Source organism: Excalfactoria chinensis, chromosome 8 (genome assembly GCF_039878825.1).
Source record: "Excalfactoria chinensis isolate bCotChi1 chromosome 8, bCotChi1.hap2, whole genome shotgun sequence".
In the NCBI taxonomy this organism is placed as follows: Eukaryota; Metazoa; Chordata; class Aves; order Galliformes; family Phasianidae; genus Excalfactoria; species Excalfactoria chinensis.
Window position 1 is genome coordinate 19,806,407 of NC_092832.1, and position 15,689 is coordinate 19,822,095.

General features: G+C 45.2%; 1 protein-coding gene across 1 annotated transcript in view; it reads left to right on the plus strand.

The window, feature by feature from the left end:
• Positions 1-5,512: 5,512 nt before the first annotated feature.
• The window catches only part of MAST2 (microtubule associated serine/threonine kinase 2), a 151,928-nt gene continuing 141,751 nt past the window's right edge, over positions 5,513-15,689 (plus strand). Inside the window, exon 1 of the mRNA XM_072343106.1 lies at positions 5,513-5,830. Within this exon, the coding sequence (XP_072199207.1) occupies positions 5,648-5,830 (183 nt within the window). The 5' untranslated portion in view covers positions 5,513-5,647. The remainder of the gene's footprint in view (positions 5,831-15,689) is intronic.

Below are 15,689 nucleotides of genomic sequence, written 5' to 3' on the forward strand. Positions count from 1 at the left end.
TAGCAGCAGGGAGGAAAATTGTCATATGTTTGTGATTTCTCAGACTTGGCTTTGGTTACCAGTAGATGTAAGCAGGCTCAGGCGCAGGAGCTTCTAGAGATCTCAGCCCTACATCTTCATCATCTTATTCTTTTTTTTCTTTCTCTGAGTAAGAAAAAGTCTCAGTATAAGACTGTGAGTCTTATATTGAGAAATGTATTAATGTTTCTTATTGCTTTTCATACTTGAATGGGTTATTATCTTCATTTGTTAATGCTGAGTTTATTTTCAAGTAGTCACTAATATTCTTGTACATGTCAAACTCCTGTTACCATTTATTTTTAACATCAATATCATTGTCCTATAACCTTATATTCATCTTCTTAAAGCTTTTATAGAGTGTTAAAGCATGCATGATGTTAAAGGTATCGCCACAGACAGTGATTCTGGCACTGTTACATTAAATTATCATTATTACATTATCATCTGATTATCTGATAGTGGCCAGTGATGTCAGCAGAAGGATGTATCTATTCTGAAACCACAGACGCAGCTTTATGAGCTCTCGGGAGCCACTACCTGCACGCATAAATTCCTCCTACAAGAGCTACCATTGGGGAATGAAGGAAAAAATGCAAAAGAAATACAGGAACTTGGGCTAGTTGCTAACTTCACAGCTTCTGGCCATTGAGTTCGTATCTATGTCAAACTGACATCTCCTAACTCAGCACAGTGATCCCTTTTTATTGAGGCTGATCTCTTTAATGACTGAGGTAAGCTTTAATGGTTTTATATTTTTGTTAACTCCACAAAGCTGTGGTGGTGAAGGGAAAAATTGTTTGTGCTTCCAACCTGTGACAGCTGCCAGATCTGTTTCCCTCCTTGGCAACATGGAAGTGTAACAACACTGTGGCTGGAGTGAGATGGAGTTTCACAAGTGTAAATTGGAGCATTTGGCCTATTGCAGCTTTATTATATATGGTGATGCGTGCTAATGAAATTAATCTGCTTGCTCCTCATGTCTCAGTGGGAGCCTGCAAACTTGGAAGTGTTTTTCTCATTAACTGTAACAAGCAATGCAATGAAGAACACAGGTTGTTTTCTAACTTAGTGTCATTCCTGAAGCTCCCTTGCAGAACTGTGTTTAAAGTTGCACTAAGTGTCGTTTATTTGCCAACCAGTTAAGTACGTAGACTGACTTTTATTTTGTTAGACTTCAGAACCGTGGGTTCATATCCACAAGCCTGCTGAACGCATCATGTCACAAGTCAAGCTGAATGCCAGAGGAGACGCTCCAGATGGACCCAGTCTGGCACTCCTGGCTCCAGAAAAAGAGAAAAAAGCTGAGGTCAAATCTTAACACTGCCAAATTTAAGGTGCAACTTGTTTATGTTCGCTTCAGCACGGACGGTGTTTTTCCTTTTATTTGTATAAGAAATACATCAAAGGATGAAGTCAGGCTTACTTGCTTTTTTAGCGAATGTTGCTGTGCAAGTTCCCCAAAAGAGGAATGACAAAAGCACCAGTAGTTTTATATAACCAAGAGAATGAGTCAGTGGAAAAACAGAAACAAAAAGAAAGCCCACAGATTATAATGAACAGTGTGCTGAAAAAAACACAACCTGAACAACAAAATCATCTCTGTAAAAATGTTACTTCAAGCCCTTCCATTAGTTGTTTTGTTGTTTTTTTTTTTCAGAATTAAAGGGGACAAAAACCTACTTATTTGAGCTCATTACTAAGTTGAAAGAACCTCTTGAAAGCGTAACTGAATGCTGTTCCTTTGCTTTACTCTTTCATTTGCCTCTCGCGTTCTGTTGGTCTGTTACTGTGGGGTTCCTGGATCCACAACAATTGTTGCAGTTTTTTACATCTTTTTATTCTTTTGTTACAAAGAACCATCTCTGGTTTGGAAAGCTCCTGACTGACTGTGTGCTGTGATCTGCTCCCTCACAAGTGACAAAGAAAACATGGTGCAGTTTGGCCGGTGCTCCAGAAGTAACCAATTGCAACGCTGTCTCTGAGTTAGAATGTTAATATCGGATTGAATTTTTGCAGCTACTTGTGTACGGTGAATTTATTTTTAGGGCACTATTTTTTATTATTGTTTGTGATGCTGGATGTCCCTGTGTAAAGCAGAGGCGTGGTGTTGTGAGATGTGTGGTGCTGATACTGGGTTATGGGTGGCCACGTCCCACAGCCCCATTCTGTGCCTTCTTTCTGTATTGCTCCTTTCTTGCCACTGTGTTGGCACAGCCCAGTGGGGTTTTGCTCCCAACCACGTGCGGAACTGATCCAGCAATAGAAATGTAGCAATTATCCTGCCTGCAGTGTTGCTAGCCAAATCAATTTCCCAGTCCAGTTTATAGCACAGCTGTGGAAACAGTAGTGTTGCTGTGAGGAAAAGGGCGGTATATCACAGTGAGAGAGACAAAGAGTGGTGGGTAGGACTGGCAGTACTTTAGTACTTTTGTACTAAAGCCCCATTGTGTTACTGTTCTGTTGGCTTTTTTCTTCTTGATTGGTACATTGAACACCTTGTAATCAAAATGTAGAGCCGACAGGTCTACAAAGGAAACAATGCAAACAGAAGGTAACAGTGAGATCATACTGGTCAGCATGTTAAAAGGCACTGACAGGAAACCACAGGATTAATCATTGCTGAACTTTTCCTGTTAACATCAGAGCAGGGATGAGTTTTAAGTAGGACACGGTTGAGGTCAGTGCAGTGTTCCTGCAGATCTCTGTGAGGAATGACTCCCATGCATGATTATTAGTTCTAGAAAGCTTTACTCATTGCCCCAAGGTGAATTTGTCCTTAGAAAATTGACCACAGCACTCTTGGAAAAGGTACCTTTTCCCAGCGCCTTTCTGTATGTTTTCACATCTCTCTCTGTTGTGTCAATCAAAACCTTCTTTCTTTTCCAATCCCCGTGCAGCTTATCAACACCCTTTTTATCTCTTCTCTTTCTGTACAGACAGGTTAAGTCTTTAGAAGTGTTGCAATGCGAGCTTCTACTGCACACCTGCTGGATTTCCATGGCTTGCTTTCTTGTGTGTGTCATCTCACGTCTGCAAGGTTATTTCCTTAAGTAGAAGTGAAATCATGTGTAATTCTCTCCCAGCCCTCCTTAAAACTCATCTTTGTTTGGGTGCCCAAAGTGGGTGACAGCAGTTAGGATCTGGTGCTGCTCCTGCTGGCCAGCATCTCTCTGTACCCCAAGTGTTTGCCTTTCTGGACCTTTTAAAAACACACAGAAGTGTGCATGTTTATACACATCTGATTTGTTTTCTGTTAGCCCCATGGATAACAGCTCAACTGTGGCAATTGCTGTAAAATCAAGTCCAAGCTGACTGTGAAGGCAGAGTTTTCATTGATCTCTTTCTGTCTCTTTAAAGCTATGATGTGTTTGATGAGCTTTTGTTGCTAAGAAATGCTGTTAACTTGGAGAGGGCTTAGTGCGGTAGCTAAATCTCACAGCCATGCCTTTAACTCCTGATATATGTTTGTGTATTTACATCTTCTACCTCCGTATCAGATGTAAATATGGCATCCAGAACAAGATTACAGCAGAACAAAGCTGTCACTGTGACACATTGCATCACTGCAGACAAGTATAAATGTTCTTCACAATATATAATGAAGGAAAATAACAACCAGAAAGGGGATCCTATCCTCTTATGACCGGTCTTTTGTTATATACAGATCTTGTACTGCCATTGCCAGTTTGTTTACTCCATTTGTCAGTACTGGGGACAGAATAACGCTCTTGGTTTCCAGTGAGCACACAGAATCTACAGAACGCACTCTTACTGAATGGTCTGCCTTTAAGAAATTCCTTCCTAATCTTTCTTCAGTGGTTAACTTGGGCCCTCAAACACGTTTATATGTTTTCTGTAACTAAGGGTATTCTTATCAATTACACAATGTCTCACATTGGACTAATCAAACAGCACACCTCACTAGGTACCGATTGTGAGTGAATTTGGCCTCGGTGGTGTCAAAGTCTCAGATTTAAACGTTCTCCCGCGCTGTTTTGGGAAACCCTGTCATTCTTAGTGTTTGTTTGACCATTGCTGGGATAGCCTGGCAGAACTGGGATCGGTGTCTTGCTTTTTGCTGAAGAAACAGAGGCATCATTCTATAAGGATTATTTGATTAGTCCTACTCAGATCTTTCCTAGCAAATCTTACTCCTCCTGCACTTTATGTAACTTCTTTTTTTACCCTTATTTCTTGCTTTGCTCACAGCTTGAAAACAAAGAGGTGACTGGGGAGAGCCAGCATGTCTTCATTAAGGGCAGGTCATGCCTTACAAATTTGGTATCCTTCTATGTTGGGATTGGTGGGCAGGGGGAGAGCAACTGACATCATCTACTTGGACTTGTGCAAAGCACTTGGCCCTGCCCACATGGTACGCTTGTCTCTAAATTGGAGAGCTGCGGATCTGATGGACAAAGGACTCAGTGGATAAGGAAGGACGGGATGGCTGTGCTCCAATAGCTGTGGTCAGCAGCTCAGTGTCCAGGTGGAGACAGAGCAGCCATGAGTGGTGCTGCTCAGGGACTGATGCTGGCACTGCTTAACCTCTTTGTTGGTGACACAGGCAGTGGGACTGAGTGCTCCTTAAGCAGGTTAGCTGATAACATTGAGCTGTCTGCTGTGGTGGATGCATTGCCAAACCTTCACAGCACTGAGAGGTGGGCCTCGTTTCCTTCAGTTCTATCATGCTGCTTTTCAAGTGAATCTTGCACAAAGAATGTTACAGAGGTGGTTAGAAAACCAGACGGGAGTCACCTTAACGACGTGTAGCCTACATAATTGCTTGTCATTACTGACATTCTACGCAGGTATAGCACAGCATCCCAAAGTACTGTGCTGTACCAGGCTGACAGCATATTGCCAGCTGGTATTGCAGTGTAAGGACCCAGACTTCACTGTGAGTGCCATACAAGTGCATCACTGACAGAAGGTGTGAGACGGTTTAACGTGCAGAGCAGCTGCAGCCATTTCCTCCACCTTAGAAACAGAACAGAAATACCGAGAGTGAATTCCTCCTGGATAACGACGTTCCAGCTGCCTTCAGGGTTGGAAGGGCACGGTGACACGTCCTTAATGCTGTGCCCGGTGTGCCCCGCTGGCGGTGTGGCTGCACGTACAGCTCCGGTGTTCCCGTAGCTCAGCACCGCCCCGTAGCTCAGCACTGTCCCGTGGCTCAGCACCGCCCCGTAGCTCAGCACTGTCCCGTAGCTCAGCACTATCCCGTGGCTCAGCACCGCCCCGTTCCCCCCCGCTCCTCCCGTCCCGCGCTGCCGCTCCCCGCCTCGCGCCGTCCCTGCCGCCCCTCGTGCCAAATCTCGCGCTTCCCCCTTTCCCGCATCCCAAGTCTCGCGCCTCTTCCCGCCGCGAGGCCGGCGCTCTCGCGATAGCTGCGGCCGGCGGGAGGGCGGGCGGGCGAAGCGGGGGGCGGCGCCGCGGCGGCCGCAGCGCCCGCGCTCTCTGACAGGCGGGCGGCGGGAGCGGCGGCGGGCGGGCATGTCCCTCCGCCCCGCGCGCAGGTGGCGGTGGTGGCGGCGGCGCCGGTGGCGCCGCCCCGGCTCTCCGTGAGTCCATGGCCGGCTCCCAGCCGCGGGAGCCCCGGTCGCGCCGCTGAGGAGCCGCCGCCGCGATGAGGAAGGGCCGCTCCCGGGGGGACAAAGCGGCGCCGCCGCCTCCGCCGCGGAGAGAAGCCGGGCGGGCGGTGGCCGCCAGCGCGGCGGAGCGGAGAGCCGGCCTGCTGGGGGGCGGCGGCAGGAAGGAGCCGGAGGACGCCAGGGCCGCGGGGGCGCCCGGCCGGGAGGCGCCGGAGAGGGTAAAAGCCGGCGGCGGGGCCGGGGCGGGGGGTGCCGGGTGCCGCCGGGTGCCGGGCCGTTGGCATGGCGACGGCCGCCCCGCGTGGCGCTGCCGCCCTCCGGCGATGCGGCTGCCGCAGGGTGCGGGGCCGACCGGCAGCGGGCCGCTCCCTGCTGCACGCGGACAGCGCGTCCTGAGAGCGGCCGCGGCGTGACCCCGGTGGATGTACCCGGGAGAGGAGGGTGCAGCGCGGGTCGGGAGCGGGGCCGGGTGGGTGAGCGGTGCGAGGGTGGCCGGCGGGGCGAGGCTGTGCTGACGGCTCGGCTGTGCTGACGGCTCTGCTGGCCGCTGTGCTGTGCCGGCTGCCGGTGCTGGTGGCGGGTCCTTCCTGGGCACCTCCTGCCGGTTGCTCCTAATCATCTCTTCGGTGATGATGCGGCTTTTTGTGTGTACGTGTCATCTAACGTCTTTATTTTTAACACCAGAAGTGATTTATTTAATAGAAATTCAGAAAAATGAGAGCATTTACACAGAATCGTAGGGTCAATGCATGCACTCATATGGGTTTCCCTCCCACCGAAAAGGTCTGTTCCCTACTTAAGGTTACAAGGCTGAGAGACCCAGCAGAGCTTAAACTTCACTTTGGAGGCAATTTGATGTTCCTGGTTTTACAGGGCAGAGCAATAGGGGTGAGATCTGGAAGCTGAAAAATGTAGCTGGCAACTGATGCTTTTTTTTCCTTCTTGAGAAGAAAGCATCACAGATAGAAAGATCCCCTCCTTGCTTTGTTTTGCCGCTTTTTGGAGCAAGATGAAGTCCTGTTGGTGGACACCTCTTGTGAAGGAGTCTTAAATTCACATCGTTATGGCAGATATAATCCAGTCTGAAACAGGAATTCCTCTACAGTTGCGTTTGGAAGCCCCGTTTGTTGGTTGTTCAGTTGTGAGCCTCCAGATGTAGCTGCTTAGCAGGGCTCTACTTACTGCAGGGCTGTGCCCATGGCAGGCTGCTCCGGAAAGCCCACTGGTGGTACATGGCTTTGCTGTGCTTAGAAACAGTCCTGATGTTCCACAGGAAAAATACTGCTAGGATTCCTAGAAACCGAATTCTGCCTTCAATTATAGTAGGCTGGTATTTTGGCTTTGAGTAGTGGGTGCCTTTTATATACAGGCTCTTGGGCTCTGGGAGCAACCAACAGAAGGAATAAGTAAAAGCTGAAGAGGTGGCAGCCTTCTGCTCCGGTCTGTCCGCTCGTATAACGGTTGGTGGAACTACTGCACACAACAGCAAGGTGTTTGCTGCGTTGTTGTGACGCTGTGCGTGATACTGACAAGGAAGCTGTGACTCAAAGTGTTTACAAACTGTGTATGCAGAGTGCGCCGCATCATCTTGTGCGGAATGCTCAGGAAGCTTCACTAGAACAGCATTAACGTGAGACAGGAAAGGCTGCAAATTCGGAACTGCCAGTGTTTGAGACACACCAACTTAGTGAAGGGGAGAAACTGGCAGTATGCGCTTAGCTCAGGTGCTCTGACTGAGGGCTGATTTGACTTGTGGGAACAGGTTGTTATTCTGGCAGATAGCTGCTGTGATGGAAGGTACCATTTTGGTATCTAGTAGCCTGTGCAAGAACCCCCCGAACTCCAAAGGACGCCGTCTCATCTTTTCTCCCCTTATTTGTTCTATTTGGAGTGGTAGAGATTCTGTAAATGCAGTAAACAACTTGAAGTAAATGGGTGTGTTGAGCAACATCAATAAACAGGTCAAAGAAGCCTTCCTCACAAAGTCTGCCTTTAGTCTCAGTAGCTCAGTATGCAGAGGTCAGGAGCTGCTGGTGCAGTGGGTGACGGCAAGACCTTCTGAGATGCAGAAGACAGTGATGCTGTATTTCCACCGATGCAACTTGACAAATGTTTCCTTTGGGGTCACCTCAGTTTCAAGCAGCCATTGTGTCCCAGGCCCACAGCACTGTGCACAGCCGCAGGGAGCTGCTGGCGGTGAAGTCAGGTTTTGCTGTGTGTTTGCCATGCAGTTTCACACGTTTGTGGTTGGGAAAGACTAAGCTGCTCCCAGGGTTGGAAAAAGTACTTATCAGACTGTGACCATGGTAGTTAATCGCCGTGCTGACCTTCTGGGCCTTTGAAAAGCCAATCCTTTAATGTGCTGTGCTTATGGATCCGACGGGTACGTACAATTAATGTTTGCACTTCTTTCTTTTTGACTTACTTCAGAAGATGATGCTGATTGTACTTGGTCCCATTACAGAGCCCGCTAACCTGTCTTTCTGCGCTGCCAAAAGCAGATGCTTAGAGAAGAGCATAGTGTGTATTGAGGAAATACCTTTTCCAGCCTCCAGCAATTTGTGGCTCTCAGATTTCCGGGGCTGGAGGTGATATTTGTTTTTAGTGCCCCCAGTGGGTTTTTCTTCTGTGAATGTCTCCAATCGGTATTTGAAGCCGTGTATACTCGTAGCGTCCACAACATCCTGCAGCTGAGTGCTGTATGGCAGAAGCACAACCTGAGAGGAAAAAATCTCCTCTTTTTTGTTTGCTTTTCAATTCGCCCCCCCTTTGTAGGTGTGGAAACTTTGCGTAGTTTCTCTGCTGGAAGAGGCAGCAAAAAAAGAGAACCCATGTTCTGTGTTGCTTATGGACTGATAAGTCTTATTTACCAATCCATTGCTCCTGTGACATCAGGAGGTTTCAGAAGTGATTCTATTCTTTCCAATGTCTGTACTGTTTATTTGGCATCTTTTGCAGCTCTTTTCCTTCTTAAACACAGTGATGCAGGGATCAGAGGGGCAGGGTCTGTTACGCTTTAATCTTCTCATTTCAGAGTTTATAATTGTGGATATGAATTTAGGTGCTTTTTTTTATTATTATTATTATTATTATTATTTTCCCCATTTGCATAGCTGTGCTGATCAACATCTAATCTTATCTGCTATTTCACATCTTACCTAGGATGTATCATTAAGGTTGACTTCAGATCCTTGTCCATCACTTCTTTAACCTTGAGTAACTAAGCAAACTGTGGTGTAAATGTTACACCTATTTCCTATGTCTTCCCTTACATCACTGAAGGCATTGATCCCAGAACAGATCCTTGTGGGGTTCTGCTAACAATCCTTTTTTTTTGTGGGAAGGCCGTTTGCTCCAACCTCTTATTTCCTATCTGTTAATCAGCCAATTAGTAGTTGAGTTGTGCTTCTTATCCCGTGGCAGTTAAGCATCGTTGCCTGGTGGCGTCTTTGCCCTCTTAGATCTCTATAAAGGGATCTCTCAGCTTAATCCTCATATATGACTGCAGTGAAGGAGGAAAAATGGAGTTGAGGTGAAATGCTTAAGGTGGATTATGGTTGCCCTCATCCGTAGCATTAAATTGTATATAATAAGTATTTAAACACTGTAAGCATTAAATTGTTTCTATATCAGGCTTCCATAGTTTGATACTTTGTGCTGTTTGCTGGGAGAGATCCTGCATGTGACACTGTGCTTGGCAGAGTTGCTTTTATTGTCGTTTTCTACTTCAGGTAGAAGTCAAAGATCAAAGTTCTCATAGAGAGGAATATTTAATGGTCAGAAGATACGACTCGAGGGGCTTCTGATGGAGGCACATGAGACCATGTTTGGTATGTAGAGGGCAGGTAGCAAACAGCAGCCGAGTGTTTCCGTTAGTACCGAGTTAATCGGACTTAAAAAGAGGTGGGCCTTCATGTGAAAGGTAATGAGTGTATCCATTGTTTTGCCTCTGGGAATTATGGATGGAAAAAGCACTCAGAGGTCAGGTACAGTAGCAGGAATGTGGAGAAGATTATCGAGGAAAACTGAACTGAAATTAACTGGCAGAGGGGACCGCAAGTTGTAGAGGCAGCGTTCTGGGTTAGATGGAACCTTGGACTTGTATAAAGCTTAACTTGGCTGCTCCTGACCAAGAGTTGGACTGAAGTATTGCTACACTTGGGACTCTTCTGTTATGTGTGTTTGTTGTATGGGAGATGTTCAGCTGAAGCCAGCAGGTAAGCTATATACAGAATATGGAGAGAACTGGAAAACCTTTTTAGTCCTGGTTAGTTTCATATTGTCGTTCTCCTTCCTGTGGTGCAATGGACCGTCTCCAGCTGTAAATTTTGGGGTGGCTGAAGAGATTGAGGCCTTACCTGTTCCCCAGACCGTGTACTTTAAATGTTGCAGTCAGTTGGAACTGTAGTGCTGCAAACCTTTTGAGCGTAGCAGAAGTATTCCTTTCTCTTCCTGCCTTTGCAGCTTTGTAGTCGTGTTGGTCCTGCAGCCCCTGTGTGTTATTGTGGCCATCCGTTGGGATTCCTCCACGTGCTCAGGCTGTGCAGCTTTCCTGAGAGAGAAATTAAAACAACGTAGAAATTGATCTTATCTTAAGCTTAGATCATGGGGAATCTGTCACCTCTTCTAGAAAGCTCTGCCAATGTTTAATTATTCCTGCAGTTAGGAAACTAAACCACGTCTTATTTCAAAGCTTGTTTTGTCTGATATCCAACTTTCAGCTGTGGAAATATGCCTGTGCTAGCATAGGCATTAAGAACTCTATTATCTGATATATTTTCCATGTATTAACTATTTGAAATGTAAGATCTGGCTTCAGCTGGATCAGAAGATGATGAGTTCCTTTGCTTTTAGTGCTTTGCACTTTTCCCCCAGTTGTTCTTGGAGTGGGTGCACCAAAAGTAGGCAGCGTTCTGCTGGCAGCCTCCAACACTGTGCTCACAGACAAGGTTACTGCTCAGCTGTTTGATAGTTGCCTTCTTGCATTGTCAGGGATTGCAATCCCACAGCTGGGTGTATCATATGGGAGAAAGTTGTGCAATGTCGTGTCTGTGTGGATATTTCTAATGCCCGTTTTCAGGAACTTGCACAAATCACTCCTAGGCTGCTTTTAAACATTAAGTTAGAAAGCTTATCCACTGCTTTTGTGTTGTCTTTTAGGGAACAGCAAAGGATCTTTTCCACTGCCTTCTCATCCTGTTCATTTGTTTGGAAAGCAGTCGGTAACCAGCAGGCAGAAAGAAACTGGCCAAACCCCAGAGTCCTACTCAGATCTGTTTGGCCTCCACAGCTGCAGATGAGCTGTTACCGTGCTTTCCTTGTTGTGGGGCAAGCCCGGCAATAGAAGGCATCTTTTCTTTTTTGTCCTGCTCAGAAATGATGCCTCAAATGTAATAAGTGTTCCTGCTTTTTTTCCATCTTGATATCTTCAGGGCTATTAAAGGCAATACCTCTGTTGTGATGAGCCCTGTATACGCTGCCTATCAGTTTGGGATTCATTGGTTGTACCTGCTGTGAGTCATCCCTTTTGCTTGATAGGTGAAGAAGCAACTTTTTGAGTATGGTTGGTGCTTTGTTTCTGAGCTGTGTGTACCCTTCTGTCTCTCGTACTGCTGCTGAGAGCTGTGCTGCAGCTGCTGTTCTACTGTCAGTGTGGGCCCTGTGCTCAACAACTCACCATGCTCTGCATTTTGCCTTCGTGTCAAAGCACAAAAACTGGGATAAAACTTACGTTCTGTGTGTTTTTTTTTCTCCAAAATAAACAACCAAATGAATCTATCGTGAGTAATGCAGGTTTTAGTATTCAAATTACAAATTCCACAAAGGCAAATATAGGTTATAAATAGCCTGATATGTTTCATGGACATTATTGCTCCATCTTATCAATGGAGGGAAGGACTAATGCTGAGTTATGGGAGATCAGAAACCATATATTTACAGGGATACCCCAGCTGCATATTTTGGGGTGTTCCTGCTATTTAGGGCTGACTGTAGGACAACTCTGTCCTGTGTCTGTTTCATCAAAGGAGCTAAAGAAATACTTATGGAAGACATTGCTAAAGACTACCAAAGCTGTCACTATGACTTACCATGAACAATTCAGAGCTGCTGTTTCTAGACCTCAGGCTTCCTCTTCCCTTCTCCCTTTCTTTGCTGTCTTACAGCTCTTTTTCTAATTTCAGAAAGAAGGCAGAACAATTTTGTTTTGCTGAGAAGATACCAAGTTTTGGCCCTTTTAGCTTCTGACATGGTGAGCCAGAGTGCATCTTCTTCCTGTGCTTGATTGAAAGGCGTTCTTAATTCATCTAAGAATTTAATTTCTCGTATTTATTTCTTTTTTCCTTGGTTAAAAAAAACACCAAAAAGGTAGTAAAGAAACCAGAGCATTGCAGGTGAAGAAGGAACTGCTCCCTGCTCCCTGTTTTCTTTCTCATTTTCCTGAGGAAACAAGAACAGAAGGTAAAGAGCAAACCCCTTCAGGTTCTGTAGGTGTGCCTCGCTGCCTTCTCCAGATTCGTGTTGATGCCACAGCTACTGCTGCTCAGTGCCTTCATTAGCCACGGTTCTGCTTTTTTCTGTGTTGGTCAGGCAGCAGTGGCAGCTGCTGGTAACGTATTGCTTGGGCTGAGTTCACCTGTGTGCTTATGCTGATGTTCAGAAGTAAGGGGAAAAAAAAAAATCACTGAAGAAAAGGCTCATTTAAAACTAGGCAAAGGGGAATGGAGTCAAGTGACCAATTCTGCAATGGTTTTGTTAGATAACAGCAAAATAGAGCCAAAGGGCATATGGCACTTCTCTGGTCTGATGCCATAAAAACATAATGTCTCTCAAAGTTAAATATTAATGGACAAACCTAATATGTTTCTATAATCGATACATCGGTAGGTGTTGCATCATCACACAGATGATTTGGCTTGTCCATGTGAGATTTAGATTTCCTATCACTACTGAAGAATAAGAGCAAATATTGTACTTTATGCAGAAGAACAGCTTGCATATTAGAACAGCTTGCATATTAGAACAGCTAAATGAGAGTGGAGGGGTGATGAGAATGTAGATGTTCCCGTTGCTGATGGTTTGCCTCTGGGCTCAGCAGTGCCCTGCGTTCGCTGTCCGAGAGGAGCGTACCAGTCAGGAGCCAAGAGGAGCCTTCTGTCATAAGGGGATGGATTTGCTGTGGGAGTGCTTGTTACAATCGCATACCACTATGAACTGGTACAGAGCAGTAGAAGATCCAGGGTTTGGGTATATACAGAAGCCTGGAAGACTGTGCAAGTATTCGTGACTGCTTTGAGAAATCGCACAAATAACATGAGTGTCATACAGTCACACACTGCTTGATTCCACATTGAATTATGTTGTACTGTGGTGCCTTTTTTGTGGTGAGGTGGTATCATTTGAAGCCTGATCAAACTGCTGCTCAGTGGAGGAAGAAGTTTGGCCAACGGCTCCTCAACAGCCTTCTGTCTTATTGCAAGTCACTACAAAACCTGTTTCAGCAGAGCAGAGAGAACTGACTCATTTTTACTTCTTATTTTTTGTTTTTGGGTATCATGTTAGATGTCGCTTTTCGGCTATAGGAAATTGATGCTTTCTACTATCTCAGTGTATTAAAAAGATCTGAAGGGCCCTATTTAATTGAATTAGCTGTATTATTGCCTTTAAAACCTGCTTTAAAACTGACTTGCTTTTTACTTGTTATTTCTCTAAGCTGTGTTTCTTTGTGACAGCTGGCTATCTAACCAAGCTGAGGTCTCATGAGCCCTAAATCTAATAGTCTTGAAGAAATTAGTTTCAAATGTTCTGTTAAAAACACGGATCAGTGCAGTGGGGGGAGGGATCTCAAGGCTGAAAACCCAACAGGAATTAGAAAAAAATCTAGTTGTCTAGCTTGTAAGGATTTGGAATTGCTGTAGTGTTAATGGGAGCCCATTATTTATTTGGAAATATAATGTACTGTTTATTTCCAGAAAGAAAGATTATTGTGTTTCTGCTATCAGAATTGCATAGTAAACACTTCTTGTTATGCTATATGTACATAATGTAGGGACATTGTAATACATACAATAAAAACAGGCAACTGTGGCAGAAATGCTAAGTCACAGCTTGAAGCAGTGATGGAGCACCTGGTGGGAAGGCAGGGCCAACCCAGGGGAGCTCAGGTGTGTGCAATGCAGCTCAGTGACCGGAAGGGTTGGAACCAGGATCCACTCCTTCCCAGACCTCATTTAAGGGTTGGCAGTGGAGGCAAGGGGAAATAGTTGGAGATCTCTGCCTACCTGAGGCCTTCTGAAGGTAAGCAGCTTCTTGCCTTTACTTGAGTTCGATTTTTTTTGCAGCTTCATTTCTGATTTGTTTTCACACCTCTTCTTGAATGATCCCTGTAGGAATATTTGCTGACATGTTATGCCCTGTAACTGTTTTCAACAGTATCAAGGCAAAATAAGTTATTGAAGCACTTAGTTCAGTGATATTCGGATATGTTTGAACCAAGTGATCAGAACTGATGCTAAGTGTGCAAATCAAGAAATTAAGGTCAGTATTTTAGGGGAGAACCTATACAGGAGTTGCATAGTTAACACAGTGACAGCAGGTGTTTGGGCATCAAAGCATTTAGGTGTAGTTGGTTGCAGTGACATGCAGAACAATGAGGCTGCTGATTAGTTGACTGACTGATACTGAACCAGTGTTGAGACAATGGCAGAAATACATGACTATGAAAGCTCAGTTTTGTATACAATTAGTTACTGGGACGTTCTTTGGCCCTTGCATTGATCCTTGGTTTTAAGATGGGGAGAATCTGTTTACAGCGCTGTTCTGCCAATGTAGCATGCACTGAGGAGTCTGCTGACTGTGGGCTTTCAGTGTGAACTTGAGTCGTGTTGATGTGCACAGACCTGACAATCGGGTATTGTTTTTGTTCTCAGGCAGAAGGGAAGAAATACACAGCTTGTCCTTGGAACAGAACTTGGCTCTTGTTTCTCTGGGGTGGAACTTGATGAGGGGAAGTTTTTGTGTCCAACTGTAGAAACTCAATTTCTCTGTGCAGATATTGCTAAGAATTGTGAATTAGTATCTTTGCCTGACATATTCTGTGATTTCTGTTTAGAAAAGGTAAGGATTAAGTACTTGTTATGTTTCTGAAGGCTAACTTCATTTCTGCAGTTGCAGTGTCCTGTCTCCTTTGTTTCTAAGGCTATTGGTTGCTTTATGTACGGTCCTGCAATCAAAGGATGATTTTTTCCCCCCTATATCATATGTGCAGCTCTGCTGTTGAGTTTCAGGGAGTTTTTCCTCAGGAAGGCTTTGCATCGTGCTTTTTATGTTTGCTGTGCATTGGTGTGCTTCTCATCTGTGCAAACAAGTGAGGAGATTCCAGGCTGTTCATGGTAACAACAATAGTGATGCCGAGAGATTGGAGTGTAGACTCTTACAGACCACAAAGAACATTTAATTTTCTTTCCTGATGTAAATAATGACCCTCCTTAGTGATGATAACACATTAACATCAATCATGGTCTGTTTTCATCGCATATACAAATTTTTCCCCTGTGCAGTGTTTATTATTTAGATAAATTCAGTAAATTAAGATCAGGTCTTAAAATTGTATTACTCACCATCTCTAGTAATTGAATTGCTCATGCCCGGGTTTGACTCACGAGTTACTGCCTCCTTTCTCTGTAGGCAGCTTCATTTGGAAGAGGGTTCACAGCAGCAGGTGGGTTTGGTCTCTTTCCTCTGTCCCCCTCTGTCTTGGGATGGCTTTCAAGGGCTCTGTCTCAGACCAACAAAGACTTTTATTTGAGGCTGTACTGAAACTTAAGTCTTCTATCATTTTTCCTTTGGAAAGTGCTTCTCTTTTTCTAAAGAAGATAGAAAATGTAGTAGATATTGTACCTTAGGTCTTGAATTCAAGAACTGCGCTATCCTTTTCCTTCTTCAGACAGGGTTCCTAAGGCGTAGGATCAGTGCTTTGCGTAGATCATTGTGGTGCTGTGTATCTCCATGTTAGCACCGAGCAGTCAGACTGATACCATTTCATCCCAAATTGCTCTGTCTTCTAGACTGTGGTGCCGT